Raw genomic sequence first — 16,171 nt, 5'->3', positions numbered from 1 at the left:
TTAGGGGACAATCCTACCCTGGCTGCAGGGAGAGGGACTGGGTGATCTGATAGGTCTTTTCCAATTCTAACTTCTGGGGACCAGCACCACCTCCTGTGTTTCCCCAGATGTTCCCCAGGGCCACTGGCCAGAACCAGCTCCATTTTGTCTGTCATACACAGTGACTTTTGAAACATTTCAGCTCCAGGGAGACACCCTTCCCCCTCACCTTGTTAATACAAGGGTATTCACGTGACAGAGGACTCAGGACAGAAGCAGAGTTACTCCCCCACTGGATCAAGGGCCCACACAGCTCCCAATTTCATTTGTGCTATGAAAGCAAGTGGATGTTGTGCTCTGCCTATCCCTGTGAAAACTGCCTGCAGGCGCAAGGATGCACAGCCCAGCCTGTCACCTCCATTATTCTGCTGTGTGCAGCAACCTTCCCCCTCCAGGGCCTAGGAATGCTGGTCCCCTTCCCGTACCACCCTCAGCAGAGAGAGGCCACTGCTGCCTCTCCCCGAAACCACATCCTCTTTTACAGTGTGTGCTGGAGACAGCAGCACAGCAGGGTTCAGTGCAAGGGCCTCTCGCTTCTAAATAAAGGCCACGTTCAAATCCTGAACAAGGTCATCAGTGATGCAAGTTTGGCATCTTAGTTTCTGTTGGTGTGTTTCACACATCCACCCTCCCTGCCCAGGACTGAAATATCTGAGGTGGAGATCAACACACAGAGGTGCTGCAGCTGAGGACTGAGATGAAGTGAGTGGGGAAGAGCCTCCTGGGTTGAATTAGCAGGGGGTGCTTGGATCAGCAAATCTGGGCAGAACAGGGAAAAAAAAATAGAGCTTTAGGCAGTGCATTTGTTAAGTCGTGGGTATCTAATCGGCGGGAACCCAGCTCTCCTAGAGATAACAGCCATTCCACCACAGTCATGGGCACTGCTTGGCTGTTTCCCAAGGTAGATCTGCTCTCCCCAAATCAGGGAAAACACAGACAAATGAAGAGAAGGAGGGAGGGGTTAGTGACGGGGGAAGATTCATTGTATTATTTTGGGGGGTGGTGGGGAGGAGAAATACAACACGGTGTCTCACCAGGGAGCTCCACTCCTTCGCCCAGGCTGGGCAAAGTTCCCATGCCATGAGCCCTTCTCTGCCTGCCCCCACATGGGGGAGGGGGAGGAGGAAAAGGAGGGGGTGTCACCAGGAAGGACAGGAAAAGCTGCAGGATGTTGTGATGCTGTAAGGAAGCGTAGGCTGACAGCTCATGACAGCGCTCAGGGTCATCGCATCCCGGCCTCCCTTGGTGCCTCCCCATCCAGTTCCAGCAGGACTCCAGCCAGCCTGGCCACCAGCCCACCCGCTCACACGCCATGGGTCCCCACGCAGCCCAGGACCCAGCCTGACAATCTCTACTCCCCGCTCTCTGAGACCAGGGTCTCTCTCCCTTTTCAAGCTGGGCAGGAGGAAAAAACTCCTTGCCCTGCTCCCCCACTCACTCCTTCTCCCCTCCCTGCCCTCTGTATGCACAGCCAATGCCCCCCTGACAGTCGCCTCGGAGCAGACCCTCCTCTGTTACCCGTCTCGGAGAGCCCCGCCCCGCCCCCGTTCTGCGGTCCCACCTCTCACGTGCCGGCCCCTGCTGCCCCCAGAGATGGCATCATGCCTACAACCCCCTCTGCACGGGCCTCCTCTAGCCCCCACCCCAAAGCGGACCGGCCCCTCGCACAGGCAGCCATGCCATCCCAAGAGACCCACCCGCCCCGGGGCCCCAGCAAACAGCTGCTGCTTAACTTCCTGTTAATAAGAAAAGGCAACTAAAACCACAAGAGCCGGGCAGTGCCAGGGGCGGTGGGGAGGCCAGGCTGGCGGCTGGGGGGGGGGGATCCATGCAAGGGGACCAGCAGCCCAGGGACTGCAGAAACGGGCGCCCCCCGAACGCGTACGGCAGGACCCCGCAGCCGAGCCGAAGAGCCGGAGGCTGGGTCCCCTCCACCCCCAGAGCTCGGCTCAGGCCCGGGCGAGCCCCAGCCCCCGCGGGGGGCGCGGCACACAGCAGACGTCGGCCCGCAGCTGCACGACACCGGCTCACGCAGGCACCGAGCGGCCCCCCCAGGCACCGAGCGGCCCCCCCTCCGGACCGCGCCAGGAGAGAGGCGGCCCCACCCCCCCCCGGTAAAACCCACCGGGCGCTGGCCGGACCCCGCGGCTCGTTCTCAGCGCCCCGGCCGGGCTCAGCGACTCACCGTCATGATGGCGGGCGGGCGGGCGGGCGGCCCTGGCTCAGCGCTGGCCGGGGGAGCCCAGCCCGTGCAGGGTCCCGGCCCCAGCGCTCCCACGGCGCCCGCCCCGCCGTCGGCTCCTTCCCTCCGCTCGCTCCCAGCCGCCCCGAAACTTTTCCGCCCCCTCCCCCCGTCGTCGTCGTCGTCTTTTTTTTTTTTTTTTTTTTAAAAACTTCCTGGGAGGGTCCCTCCGGCCAATGGGAGGGCGCGGAGCCGGGACGTGCACGCGGCCGGAGGGGCCGGTAGCCAATGGGGGAGCCGGGGAGAAGCTGGCCAGCCAATGAGGAAGGGAGCAGTGTTAGGAGGGGGCGAGGGAGAGCCTCAGGGATCAGCAGCACAGATGCAACAGTGTTACACCAGGTGACCCCTGGCAGGAAGAGCTGCAGGGGGGAGGGGGGTGCCCGCTGGAGGCAGGCCAGAGCTTCAGCCGCCACCCCACGTTCACAGTCGGCTCCTAACTGAAGGCACTGCCCATGGCAGAGCTCCTCTATCACAACTTGTGCGCCCACAGAGGGCATCCTCCACTTGGTAGCACCTAGGATCTTCTGACTGCTGCTTCCTGTCCTTCAGCAGGACGCTCAGACAGGAAAATGAAAATGCCCTCTTGCCTTCAGCCTCACAGAAAAGTGAGCAGAAGAGTGGCCTTCCAACTCTCTACAGAGATCTCATGAGAAAAAAGAAAAGGAGTACTAGTGGCACCTTAGAGACTAACCAATGTATTATCATGAGATCTCTGTGCCCCCAGAAGTAGCTCGGGACTGAATGAACTGTAATTGCCAGAAGACCAGATTTGCCTCTTTCCTTGTTTGCTTCTGAACTACGCACCTTAACCCATTTAATATAATTCCTTTAGAAACATCTTCCCTGTAACTGACTGGCAGTACAAGGGGAATAAGGTCAGAGAATGTGCTCCTCTCTAACCACAGCATGGCTGAAGCTGGCAAGCTGAATACAAACCCTGGCTGAGCCCTCCCCCCTCTGCCCACCTTCAGTGTCCCCCATCTTCTCCCAGGGCAGAGCCCCTCTCCCTCTGCACCATCCCCAGCATCTCCCATTACACTGGCTGATCTTTTCCCCCTGCACCTGGCTCCATGAACCTCAGTGATACCAGGAAATTGGCACATGGTTACTCATATGCACATGTGCTCATATGCCCAGCAGAGCCTCTGACTGGGCCAAAGCTCTGGATATTGCCTATAGCCAGACAAGGTGGGTGAGGTACTATCTTTTATTGGACCAACTTCTGTTGGTGAGAGACCAGGGCTGGCTCTAGGTTTTTTGCCGCCCCAAGCTCAGAGCACAACTGCCCAAGCAAAAAAAAAAAAAAGGGATGGCCGGAATGCTGACCCTGGAATTATGCTGCCTCAAGCATGTGCTTGCTTTGCTGGTGCCTAGAGCCAGTCCTGTGAGAGAGACAAGCTTTCAAGCCACATCTGAAGAAAAGCTCTCTCAAAAGCTTGTCTCTCTCACCAGCAGAAGTTGGTCCAATAAAAGCCATTACCTCACCCACCTTATCTCTCTCTTATTCTGGAATTGACACAGTTACAACTACATGATATTGCCTATGACCATTTGCAACCAGACTGTGTGTCTTTAAAGGACCAGGCAATTGGAGAGGTATATGTTGGGGTCAGGGTGAAGTGTAAGAAGGAAGGGTAGTCCTGTGGTTAAAGCAAGCATTGGACTGAGCCTCAGGAGGTCTGAGTCAAATTCTCATCTCTATCACAGGCTTCCTACTGGACTTTCTGTAGGTCATTCAATCTCTCTGTACCACAGCTGCCATATCTGTAGAATGGAGCTAATAACCTTTCCCCAGCTCACAGAGGTGTTGTGAGGCTAAATGCATTAATGGGGGTGTAGCACACAGATACTATGACAGGTTTCAGAGTAGCAGCCGTGTTAGTCTGTATTCGCAATGCCACAAGTCCTCCTTTTCTTTTTACAGATACTATGGTGACAGGTACTATAGAAAACACTTAGAGATGTGTAACCCTTGTGGCCCTCCACTTCCCTCTTTCTGTGTTCACCAGCCTGGCCAAGAGAGGAGGGCACTAAGAAAGAACAAATGCCAAGGAGAAAAGGGCACCTTCCCTCAGGGCCCAGTTTGCTTTCAGCTGCACAGAAGTGAGGAAAGTAAGCAATAGGAGCTCCAGGAAGGGGAGGAGAGAGTGCTGGGCCTCCCACCAAGTGACAGCCTGATACTCAAGAGTATTTGCATTTTAATAGCCCCTGTGGGGGAGGTGAAGGGCAGGATGGGGGAAGGAAGGAGGAAAGATTTGAACCCTTGCTGCTGTTTAGCTGGAGCCAGTTCTCTCATATGGCCAGGGCTCCAAGACACCTCAGCACTGAGAAGATGCCCCCTACAAAGGAGGGGAAAACAAGCCAGAAGCAACTTCAGTGTTGTTAGCACAAACAATACAAACTTCAGAAGAGGGACACACACAACCTCCCTGTACAGGGTGGCTGGTTCAGAGATGGGGGGTGGGATACAGAGTCTTTCAATTCTAGATCAAGAGTTTCATGGCTCAGGGGATTGTGAATGGCATGCGGGTCACCCATTCAAATCCAACCTTGGGGGACACTGAGTGCAAGGCATTCGCATCTGACAGCTGTCTGATGCTTCACGGGAAATGAGTTGATAAGTCACAGTTCAGAGCGATGCCCACATCCCCCAACAAATGTACCCTCATGATGCTCCTGCATTGGCCCCCTCCTTGGCATTCTCAGCAGAAGTGTGAATGGGGCATGGAGACAACTCCCCTCTCTATGAGGAGATCTTTCCAGGGGAGGGCTAAGGCACACTGCGGGAGGGGGGGCCGGGAAGACAGCACATGACCTGGGTTCAACAGAAGATTCAGGCTCCAGAATTATCAGATAGGCTGGTACCTTTCATCAGCATCAAATTCACTTGGGAGATCATTTCTAAATCACAAGAGCACCGGCACAATCACTCACTTTTGATTCTATTTGTAAAATAAGCCCCTCCTCTTATCCATATGCAATAGTCACTACATCTTATCATAGGATATGACAAAGAGAGAGAGAGGTTGGGCTGAGCTCAACACTGGGAGCCAGAAACTCTCGCATTTTAAACCCAGTTATGCCACCAACTCTCACTGTGGCCTTGGGCACATCGCTTTGCCTCTCTGGGCCTCAGTTTCCCCACCTGTGAAATAGGGGGAGTAATGTTTTCCTGCCTAATGGAGAGGTATTGGAAGAATTAGTGTGTATAATGTGCTAACAAGCATGGGAAATGGATTGGGAGGGGGAGGTGCAATTGCAAATACATTTACCCACCTCTCACAAAAAACAGCAATTCAGTGCCTCACAGCTGCCTTTCAAGCAGAGACTCGCTCAGCCATGGTGTCAGAGAGAGAGAGAGGTGCTGCATGCTGAGACAGCACCTGCATGAGAGGCCAACAGCCTTTGTCACAGAGAATGACCCAGCCAATTCCCTGTCATCCTACTCCCTCTGGGAGCTTCTGACAGGTTCCCTCATGCACACGCACATATACCACGCTCTCCCCCGCCCCAGTGCCCCCTTCCTCCCCAGTTTCTGGAGTACCTTTTTGCGTTGCCCGTTAGTGTTCAAATAAAGATCTTGGCTTCCCATGGAGCTGGCATTGTTGAGGGGTTGGGGTGTGCCTCGATCTAGCTGGGACTACAGGGAGAGAAATCAGGATCTAAGCCCTAGGATTCTGCCCTCTCCCACGCTCTCCATAAGCATGTGCCCATCTCCCAGCATACTCCTGCAGAAATTCATCCCCAGAGTGCTGAGGACAAAGCACTCTTCATTCAGGCCAATAGGGGACACCAGGGGAAAGGGTAAAATGCAGGGGCAGAGCTCTATTTCTGTCCTGGCCAGCAGGAGGCATCACAAGGAATGGGACAGAGCTGAACACCAGAGGAGAAGCCAACCTCTGTGCTATTCATTGGGTGGGGCTGCAAAGAATGGGATTCTCCAGCTCTGTGGAAACTGAGGATTGATTGCCAGGGTTTGGATCTGCTGGGGGAGGGATTCCCATCAGCCACAGGTTCCCTCAGGACTCTCACTCCTCCATAGATCTACTCACTTGATGCAAGAGGGTCTCCTCTTTGCCCCTGTCATTCTCCAATTGCTTCTCTGAGCTTAAGTCTAGGGACCGCTCATGGCTCTTCCAGTCACTCTCTGACCTTTGACTTGGACTCACAGAGCTTTTCCTCATGGTCTCTGGTTGGTGCCCTGAGCTCACTGAGTACAGACATTCTCCTTGGCTTCTCCAGTCCCTTTCTAGCTGTTGCATTGGATTCATGTGGCACAAACACTCCTCTTGGGTCTTCCAGTTGTTTTCTGATCTTTGAGTTTGACTCCTGGGGGGCAGGGTCTCTGCCCGGCTCCTCCAGTCCCTCTCCGGCTGCCTAGTTGGACTCCTGGGACGCAGGGTCTCTGCCCGGTTCCTCCAGTCCCTCTCCAGCTTCCTGGCTGGACTCATGGTCTCTGCCTGGCTCCTCCAGTCCCTCTCCGGCTGCCTAGTTGGACTCCTGGGGCGCAGGGTCTCTGCCTGGCTCCTCCAGTCCCTCTCTGGCTTCCCGGCTGGACTCACGGGGCGCAGTGATTTGCCGTGGCCCTTCTGATCACGCTCTGTGCATTTCCCCAGACTCACAGGGTGGCGTTTCTTCTCTAGGCTCTGTCGTTCACTCATGTGTTTTCCAGCACTCATAGGGTGCAGGGGCTCTTTTGCACCTTTCCCCTTTCTCTCAGTCCTTGTCACTGGACTCAGAGGGTGGGTCTCCCTTGGGCTCTTCCAGTTGCTCTCTGTGTGCTTCCCAAGACTCACGAAGCACAGGTGCCCCCCTCGGCCAGTCCAACTGTTATCTGAACTCTTCCCGGAGTTTGTGGGGTGCAGGGAATCCCTCTGGCTTTTCCAGTTACTATCTGTGTATTTTTCAGGATTTGAGGGCTGAAGAGGCACCCTTTCTCTATCCAGGCACTTATCTGTACTCATGTGGCACATGGATTCCACTCGGCTCCTCCAGTCTCTCTCTGATCGCCAAGCCAGGCTCACTGAGCGCAGGGCTTCTCCTCTGCCTCTGTCACGCTGCTCCAGCTGCTGTGGGAGCCTCTTGTTCCCCTAGGGATGAGATCAGAGGAAGGATAAAGGAATGAGTTCTCTAACGAGCTTGTCCACATCGCTCATGCACATTCGGAGAAAGAGGCAATTAGCACATGGAGACCATTCGGTTCATAGATTCCAAGGCTAGAAGGAACCACTATATAATAACCTAGTCTGACCTCCTGCATAACATGGGCCATAGATCTTCCCCAAAGGATTCGTTTATGAACTAGAGCAGATCTTGTAGAAAAACATCCAATCTTGATTTTAAAATTGCCAGTGATGGAGAATCCACCACAGCCCATGGCAAATTGTCCCAGTGGTTAATTACCTTCACTGTTAAAAATTTACATGCTATTTCCAGTCTGAATTTGTCTACCTTCAACTTCCAGCCCTTGGATCTTGTTACTGATGGCCTACAAAGGAAGGGGCACTACTGTATGTCAGCAGGGCCATTGTATTACAGTATTGTATTATACTTTTTGCTACGTAAAAGGATACAGGGACACAAATCAGACATCAGGAATGGTAACATACAAAAGCCAGTAGGAGAAAACTTCAATCTCCCTGGACATTCAATACCAGATTTAAAAAGTAGCCATTCTTCAAGAAAAAAAAAAAACTTCAAAAAACAGACTTCAAAGAGAAACTGCAGAGCTACAATTCATTTGCAAACTTAACACCATCAGTTTGGGCTTGAATAGGGACTGGGAGTGGCTGGCTCACTACAAAAGCAATTTTCCCTCTATTGGTATTGACACCTCCTCCTCAATTACTGGGAGTGGACTACATCCACCCTGACTGAATTGGGCTTCATTATTGGTTCTCCACTTGTAAGGTAACTCCCTTCTCTTCATGTGCCAATATATATTTATGCCTTGTATCTGTAATTGTCACTCCATGCATCTGAAGAAGTCGGTTTTTTACACATGAAAGCTTATGCCCAAATAAATCTGTTAGTCTTTAAGGTGCCACCGGACTCCTCGTTGTTTTTGTATTACAGTAGGGGGCAGTAATGCACAGACATACCTGCAGCACTTAGCTCCGCCCCCAGAGAGAATTTTCAAACATCAACATGTCTTAAGCTCCAATAGGGGGCAGTGGAGTGCACATGCAACTGCACACAAGCAGAGCAGCCTCTCCCACGCGTAAAGAAGTGGCCCCTCTCACCCAACCAGTGAAGGAGCAGTGGTCTAATTTTGCAATAGGGGCAGAAGTGGGGCACACACAGAGAAAGGGGATGGGGAGAGAGAAGGATCTGGGAATCAAGTGGAAAGGGAAGAGTGGAGGTGATAATAAGAGAAGAAGACAGAGTTGTGTGGCACACAGAGAGAACAGAAAAGATGATGGGGACAAGACACAGCTTGAGAAGATGTTTGCTGAAAGGAAGCCAGGGCTGGGCTGTGTCTACTGCTATCTGGCTAAGGAAGGGGCTGGTGATGAGTCCAGCAACTCACCTCTCTGTACAGGCTGGGGCTGGACTGCCTCCTGCCTAATCGGCCTTCTTTGGCCAGCAGTGGGGTCTTGCCATCTAGCCGGTCCAGGAGGCCCTCCTCCAGGGCCTGGAACGCCTCCAGCGTCTCAGACTTCCTAACAACCACACACAAAGACAATCACAGGTGCTCTTCTGTCTGGGCTTCAAGAGTCCTCACCAGCCCTAGCCTTCACAAGCCACAGTAGGACAGAGAGTGTGATACCATATTTCTGAGTTTGGGTTCCCAGCTTCATCAGAGTCTAACATGAACTGCTCTGTCTGTGCCCATATCTGCCTCCCATTCTGAGCTCTCTTCTACATCAACCATCCCTCACATGCTCTGCACTCCTCAATTACCTGCATCTCCTCAGACCCAATACACTCCCTATCTTCCCAATGATCCCTAGGCATGCTCTCCACTCCCCCTCATGGCTCCTTTCCCCCTCATGTTCTGCACCCCAATAATGCTTTCCACACCCCATCTACCCCTCCTATTTCCCACCCCAACCACGAGACTGCCCACTCTGTTTTTACTTCCACTCGTGCTCTTTATCCACCGTCATCTCTCCTCCCCATCTAAACTCTAACACCTTAGACTTGCTCTTCCCTCCATTTCCTCTCCCCACATCCTCACCCTGCCAGCTATGGACACTATAACTTTAACACTCAGATTTGGAAGTTCCCAGGAGGCCCCGCACAGAGGGATGGAGGCCCTGCCTCCAGCCCCGTCTACACTAGTCTTTAAACTGAGTTAGAGAGCCATGTTTAAACTCAATGTGAGCACCAATGGGAGAGGCTGACTTGCAGGCACTCAGCAGAGCAGTGGGCGCTCACGTACCTCCAAAAATCAGGCTTTCGGTGATACCAACCCTGGGACAGCTCACCTGTTAAAACGACACACAACACACACACACACCCCCCCCCGCTCCTTGTTTCACCTGCGCTCGTATCCAAAGATCCGCTCCACCTCTGCCCGGCCTGGGCTCCGAGTGCGGGAGCTGCTGCGTTCCTGGTCAAATGCCTCCCTGTGACTGATCCGCTTGGGCTTGGGCAGATCAGCCAACACCATGTATTCCTGCCGCACCAGGCCATGTCGCTCCTCGCCACCGCCCCTCGTGTACCCAGGTAGGTCAGAGTCCAATGAGCTGACGGAGGAAGTGAGACGCCTGCCAGTCCTTATCGGGTCACTGAGCACGGGCAAAGCACCATGGCTGGCTCGTGGCGGGGAGGAGACCCAGGTGGGGTCAGATTTCCGGCGTTCCAGAGAGAAATAACCGCTCTCCATCTGATGCTTTCCCCAGCCATCTCCAGCGCTCTGCCTCCCAGGACTGGATTCTGGGAGGGAAACAGAAGATTGAGGTTAGGGAATCTCCAAGAGGCAGATACATCCCCTCCCTCACACAGGAGCAGCGTGGCCAAAACCAGCAGTGGGTTAGATCTGATACAAAGTGGATATTGGGATAAGAGCCAGAGACAATCCAGAACAACATGGACAAGACCTAGTACCCTGCAGACACTGCGTTCAGAACTGCAGGTGCCAGGCTAGGAGCACTTGGACACCAAGAACCACAAAGACTTCAAAACCAGAACTGCACAGACATTGGGTTGAGAACTGCAGGCGAGGCTGAGAAGCACAGGGACACTGGAGCAAAACTGCACAGACCCTGGGCTCTATTGTTACTATTTATCATGTTTAATACAGTAGTGCCTAAGGACCAGCTGAGACTGGACCCCATTCTGCCAGGCATTGTACAGAGTAAGAGACAATCCCTGCCCCAAAGAGGTTACAATCTAAATAGAGCCTTGATCCAGAGACTCCAAGACTAACCCCACATGGAGAACGAGCCACCTATATCCTGAACTATGGTCTACGGCAGGAGAAAACCAAACCTGCTTTCCGAGGGGAGATTTCTTTCATGAAGCTCTGGGACTCTGTTCTCCCCCAGGATCCACAGGATATGGTCTGACCCCACCTGGGTCTGTCTGACTGCAGGGCTCCAATCTGCACCTCTTTCCTCTGGCCAGTGTAGTTCATCATGTCTTGTTTGCCCAATCCCAAAATGCTGTCCAGCAGCCTGGTCATTTCACAGTCCTGAGGAATGAAACAGACCACGTCGGTACAAAGGATGCAGAAAGCTACTGTCCCAGACTCTTCTGGCTGGAGGTGCTATGGGGAATGATGCAGCTACACGTGCTGTGTGGAGCTCACAGCCACTTCAATCCCAGGCTCTTCCAGTAGGAGGCACTGCAGGGAGTAGTACAGACATGCTAGCTATTGCGAGTGCATCGTTACTCCACGGCCAACCTCTATCTTCAGCAAGCATGATAGGGAATGGTGTAGGAATACTGGCTTGGGGGAACAATCAGTTATTCCTGTCTCAGCCTTAGCCAATAGGGGGTGCTGTGGGGAATGGTCTGAGCACTGAGAATAAATGTGGACTCCCAGCATTAGCTGATGTGCTCTTTAGGGGAGTTTACTTTGTGGGTATTAAAGGTCCCTTGGGATTGTGCCTATGACATCAACATCTATCCTCCCCACACCCAATTACCCAGCACTCTGCAGTTCCCCAGAATATCTCAATACGGGCCTATTTACCCTTTATCTTTTGGGTTCTGCTCATCTCAGGAGCCCAGGGAAAGTGGTCTGAGGGGTTAAGGCATAGGGGGAATCAAACAGCCCAATCCAAAAGACAAGACGACCCCATCTCACCCCAGAGAGCGTGGCGCTGGTTCCGGGGTCGGTGCAGATATCAGAACTGGGGCTGGTTTCTCCGTGCTTGTCCTGGGCTCGGCTGCACACCAAGCTCTCCTGCCAGCTGTGAGGCAGGGAAACACAAACAGCTGGTGGTGATTGTTCAGCTGAACGTGTTACCGCGGGCAGGCATGGAAAGCTGCGTGAGCGCGGCTCTGCTGGAACGGCCCAGATTAAACAGCCCTAGAGACCCAACTCCTCAATCCCCAGAGCGGGCCAGGCTGGACAGTGTCAGCAAGGGCTCCCCACATGTCGCACTCTGCCAGTGGGCCACAGACCGGCTCTGGAGAGGCTGAGGAAGAGGGGAGTCCAGTCTCCATGGCCCATTCAGCCCTTGGCCTCTACTGAGTCTGCCAGTGAGGAGCCTGGCTAGTGCCACTGGTGATGGTGGGTTTTCAGAGTTTGCCCCATCTGCCCCTTGCACGACAAGCAGGGATCAACGGTAAGACACCTACCTACCTTCTCCTATCATGGGATAACATCTACCCTACCCCTCCCCTCCCCATATTATTTACCTAGCAGGGATCCCTGTCAGCGAAGTGCTTCCCCTCCCACAGTTCAATACTCACCCCTCAGTCCCCTCGTCGAAGCCCGCACACACATACAACTCACACTGGGGAGCTAAGATGCACACGGGGTCCCAAAGTCCACCTGGGTCTGGCCCACTGGTGGCACCACTGTGTGGGGCCTCCACAGTATGTTCCTCTGGCACCTGCAGGGAGGAAGGGGAGGTACTGGTGACTCCACCGTTCCAAGGGCTAGTGGGGAGGTTGCCTTTCTTATCAGTCTCATCCTCCTTCCTTTCATTCCTACCCTGTCTCTCAGGGCATCTCCCTAACACCAGCCTGCTTCCAGGAGTGCTGGATCCCCTCACTGTTCCGTGATCTCTCACATTCAAGCTATTCTTCTCATTCCTCAGCAGTCCAGAGAGAGGCCTAGCAAGGCCCTGTTGGATGCTGGAGCAGTTACCTTCCATCTCCTAGGGATCCAGTCACCCCAAGACAGAGATCGAGTGAGGGAAAAGAGGGATGGGGCACTGAATCCAAGCGAACACTTGAAGGACATGGTGGAGGAGAGGGATATCTGGGGTGTCAGGCCAGGAGGAGGAAGGGGAAACCTTCCCAGGAGAGCCCCAGGACTTAACTTGATCAGATAAGTGCCCTCTGTTACAGCTGTCACCTGCCAGGCTCACCAAACAAGTGGGAAATGCCAGAGTCTGGCTTTGCTCAGGAGGTCAGACACTGCCCATCACACGAGAACTGATGCCCCGACTGGTGGGAGCTGTTCATCACCTGCATTCCCCAGCCTCTGGAGGATTTTTGCCAAGGCTCCATGTGTCATAGTGCAGGGCAAAGGCTTTCCGGGGGGAGGAGGGTGTAGTCCGAAGGGAGGACTGGAGCCAACGCCCCTCCCTCTCCCGCTCTATAAGGGCTCTGGCATTTCCCCAGGGTGCTGGCCTCTCCCTTCTCCCAAGCCCAGTTACCTTCCCAGCATAGGAGCAGCGAGGGGGAAGGTTCCAAGCAGCCTGGCTGTCAGCGCAGCTTTCCCTCCATTGTGTCGCCCTCGCTGGGATTCGCTCAGAGGAGACAGCTCTGAGCAGATCGCAGGCAAGGGAGCGGTAACTCTAGAGGCCCAGAGCCAGAGAGAGTAGGAGCCTCATTACTATTTCATAATCCTGGGCTGATCACTCCCAGAGAACAATGAACAACACGAAGCCCTCTGTGAACATGAAACCAGCTGGCACCCCATGCTGGGATGGGGCATCACGCTCTCCCACTAGCAGCAGGGCAGGGAGCAGACAGGTGACACACCTGGCCCACAGTGCATTTCTAAAGTGAGTTTGGCACTGATGAAATGTGTCTGATCAACAGCCTGGGAGACCAAAGTCTTCTGTCCCTCAGACATGTACAGCAGGGACAGCTGCAGTGTGAGCCTCACTGGCACCAGTCCTCACTAATGCACCTCGCCCTGCCCTGGGGATGAAGGAGAGTTTGGTCTCCATGGTCTGTTCAGACCTTGGCTTCTCTGCTGAGACTATCAGCAAGGGGACCAATCAGGGTCAGTTGTGATGTGGGTGCCAGAGGCCATCAGACCTTCAGTCTCTACTAACTCGGGCTGCTTCAAGCAGTGACAAGGTGAAAGGCTCTGTATCCTTTCCCCATCCTGCACCAATGGCTTTCCTCAAAAGGAAAATTTTAAACATACGGTAGCACCCCCCACTATTACACACGCATAGCTTTAAGCCTACATCTCCATCCTGATCTGTATCGGCTCTGCTATTCCAGTCCCACCTTTCCCCCATACTCACTATTCACCGATGCCTCTCAGTCCTGACCTGCCACCCCCCACTTGCTATTCCAGCCCTGAGACTTCTCACGCAGAACAGCCAATGAATGCACCTCAATCCTAACTTCCAGACCTCCCTCCCTGGTAGTACAGCACTAGTCCCCTCTTTGATAAGGGCTCAGAATTCATCAGAGCACTAGGGAGTAATTAAATGATGGATTCTGTGCACAGAGGAAATTTCAGCCCCCCCAGTGAAATCCAAAAAGCCTCATTGGGCGGCAGTGTTGAGAATTTGCATCCACTGAACTCAGGCAGTCACAGCCCAAAACAATGGAGCCTCTCATGAAATATTCATAGCCCTCCAGGTCACATGAAAAGCTCACCTGGTTGCTGGGCTGGTGGTGAGCACCAACTGCCCGAAAACAATTCTGGCATCGGCTCTTGGCAAACACATTGGCCTCAAAGTTCTCACAAGGGGCATGCTCTACAAAGTCTGACATAGCCCATGCCAGGGGAAAGACGTTTCCTCAGGTGTGCTGCCTTAGGGAGGGAACTGCAAAGAAAAGAAGCAATAAAGGCTCAAGAGACAAGACACTTCAATACTTAAGTATTCAGGTCTGGGGCTCATTTAGAAGGAGGAACTTTATTAACAGCCTGGTGTTCACGGCCCCAGTAGGAAATGTTTTGATCTTGGGTTCCTTAGAAGGAGAAATACCATCAATATGCCAGTGTTGGCAGGCAGGGAATGTTCTTATCTGGAGCTTTTTTAGGAGGGGAAACTACATCACCACCTCAGTGATTCCTGGCAGACTGGCCTGATTTGAGTCTTCTTTAAAAGGGATGGAATATCTCAATACCTTCCAGCAGATGTCCTGATCTGGGGCTCCTGCAGAAGACAAAAGAGGGATCTTAGTGATCATGTGCTCGTAAGGACTATTTGCAAGTGCTTTAGGAGCTTTAGAAACCTGCTTAGCCTTTCCCTGAGCTAATCTATTCAGATCAGTGGGATATTTACTAGCTACAATGCACCAAAAGTGCAATTCCAAAGCTGATCCTCGGAGCCTTACTCCCAAAGGCCGCCTAGCTCAGCATGGGCTGGGATACTAGAGCTGCCATATATCCTCCCCTTCAGGGGTACTCTCTCTTCCTGTGGAGCAGCTTACCCAGTTGCTACTCTGCAAAAACTGCATCCGATGAAGTGAGCTGTAGCTCATGAAAGCTTATGCTCAAATAAATTGGTTAGTCTCTAAGGTGCCACAAGTACTCCTTTTCTTTTTGCGAATACAGACTAACACCGCTGTTACTCTGAAATCTGCAAAAACTGTCTGTCAAAGACAGCCAGCTGAGGAAGATCCCTGGGGCTATCATGCAGCGTCTCTGCTCATCATCAGAACTTAAGAGCAGTGCTGCTGACCAGAGGTTTAATTTTCTCTCCCAAGCACCCAAACTAAAATCAGATACGGTTTTCTTAGGGTAACTGTTGCACTAATTCACTGCAGGTGCCAGGTAAATCACACACAATAGCCACTTCTTGGCCCCACAGGCTGACTCCTCAAACTCGCGCGACATGTTTTTCAGCTTGTTTAATCACCCTGCCTTGTCTTTAGAATTGCCATGCAGAGAGGGTTTGTTTGGAAGGGCAGTAAGAGAAAAGCACTGGCATTCACTCCCAGTTCCAGGCCATGGGTAACACTTATTTTTTTTCCTGGGGTTTTGCTGATTGGGACGAATCATCTCTCTGGGCCCGAGGCTGCCCATCTGTAAATGGGGGGTGACACCCACGCTTTGTGAAGCACTTGCAGATCACTAGCAAAAATAGCTCAAGATAAGGGCTGTGACTATTCATGCAGAAAATAGAAACAATCACTTCATAACGGCGTAACACACTCACCCTATAGGAGTGGGATCTAGTCCAACCCAACCTTCCCCTGCCCACACCCCCTGGGCACTTCACTTACCTTGCACCAGCTCAGGCCCGGGTCCAGCTCATCGGCCGCTGCCTTTTTTTAAAAAACAAAGCATGTAAACTTTCCCTGGGAAGTAGAGGAAGGCCACGCCCAGAAGCCCCTTTTTGGTTGGCTGCCGGGAGGCAGCTCATTTGGATACGGCTCCCTTAGTGGCTCCCTGCAAAACGGTAGGGGAGGGAAGATTTGGGGGTGCAACCCCCCTCCAATTCGCTGCTGTTATAAGTTGGGGTGGGAAGGAGTTGACTTCTGTTCTGTGCCCGGGTTTTGTAACCCACGCTGCAGCGACACTGGGCATCGCGTGATTCTTGGTGGGTTGTTTTGGCTGCCTCCCCTCGCTTT

General features: G+C 53.1%; 1 protein-coding gene and 1 long non-coding RNA gene across 2 annotated transcripts in view; both read right to left on the bottom strand.

Annotated features, from left to right (window-relative positions):
* Nucleotides 1-11,638, bottom strand: part of TRIOBP (TRIO and F-actin binding protein) — a 33,528-nt gene extending 21,890 nt beyond the window's left edge. Inside the window, exons 1-6 of the mRNA XM_084635026.1 lie at nt 11,538-11,638; nt 10,718-10,919; nt 9,766-10,162; nt 8,811-8,943; nt 6,334-7,371; nt 5,826-5,921 (exon numbers count right to left, since the gene is read on the bottom strand). Of these exons, the coding sequence (XP_084491152.1) occupies nt 5,826-5,921; nt 6,334-7,371; nt 8,811-8,943; nt 9,766-10,162; nt 10,718-10,910 (1,857 nt within the window). The 5' untranslated portion in view covers nt 10,911-10,919; nt 11,538-11,638. The remainder of the gene's footprint in view (nt 1-5,825; nt 5,922-6,333; nt 7,372-8,810; nt 8,944-9,765; nt 10,163-10,717; nt 10,920-11,537) is intronic.
* Nucleotides 11,639-12,156: 518 nt separating this feature from the next.
* Nucleotides 12,157-15,879, bottom strand: LOC311524184. Its single transcript, XR_014712498.1, has 4 exons — nt 15,824-15,879; nt 14,657-14,751; nt 14,249-14,418; nt 12,157-12,291 (listed from the first exon to the last, which is right to left on the bottom strand). It is a non-coding gene; the product is annotated as an uncharacterized lncRNA (long non-coding RNA).
* Between the last annotated feature and the right edge of the window lie 292 nt (nt 15,880-16,171).

The sequence above is a fragment of the Lepidochelys olivacea genome, assembly GCF_965140295.1.
Source record: "Lepidochelys olivacea isolate rLepOli2 genome assembly, chromosome: 1".
Taxonomy (NCBI): Eukaryota; Metazoa; Chordata; order Testudines; family Cheloniidae; genus Lepidochelys; species Lepidochelys olivacea.
Note: the sequence above shows the minus strand (reverse complement) of the source record. Positions and strands in the feature narration are given on the sequence as shown.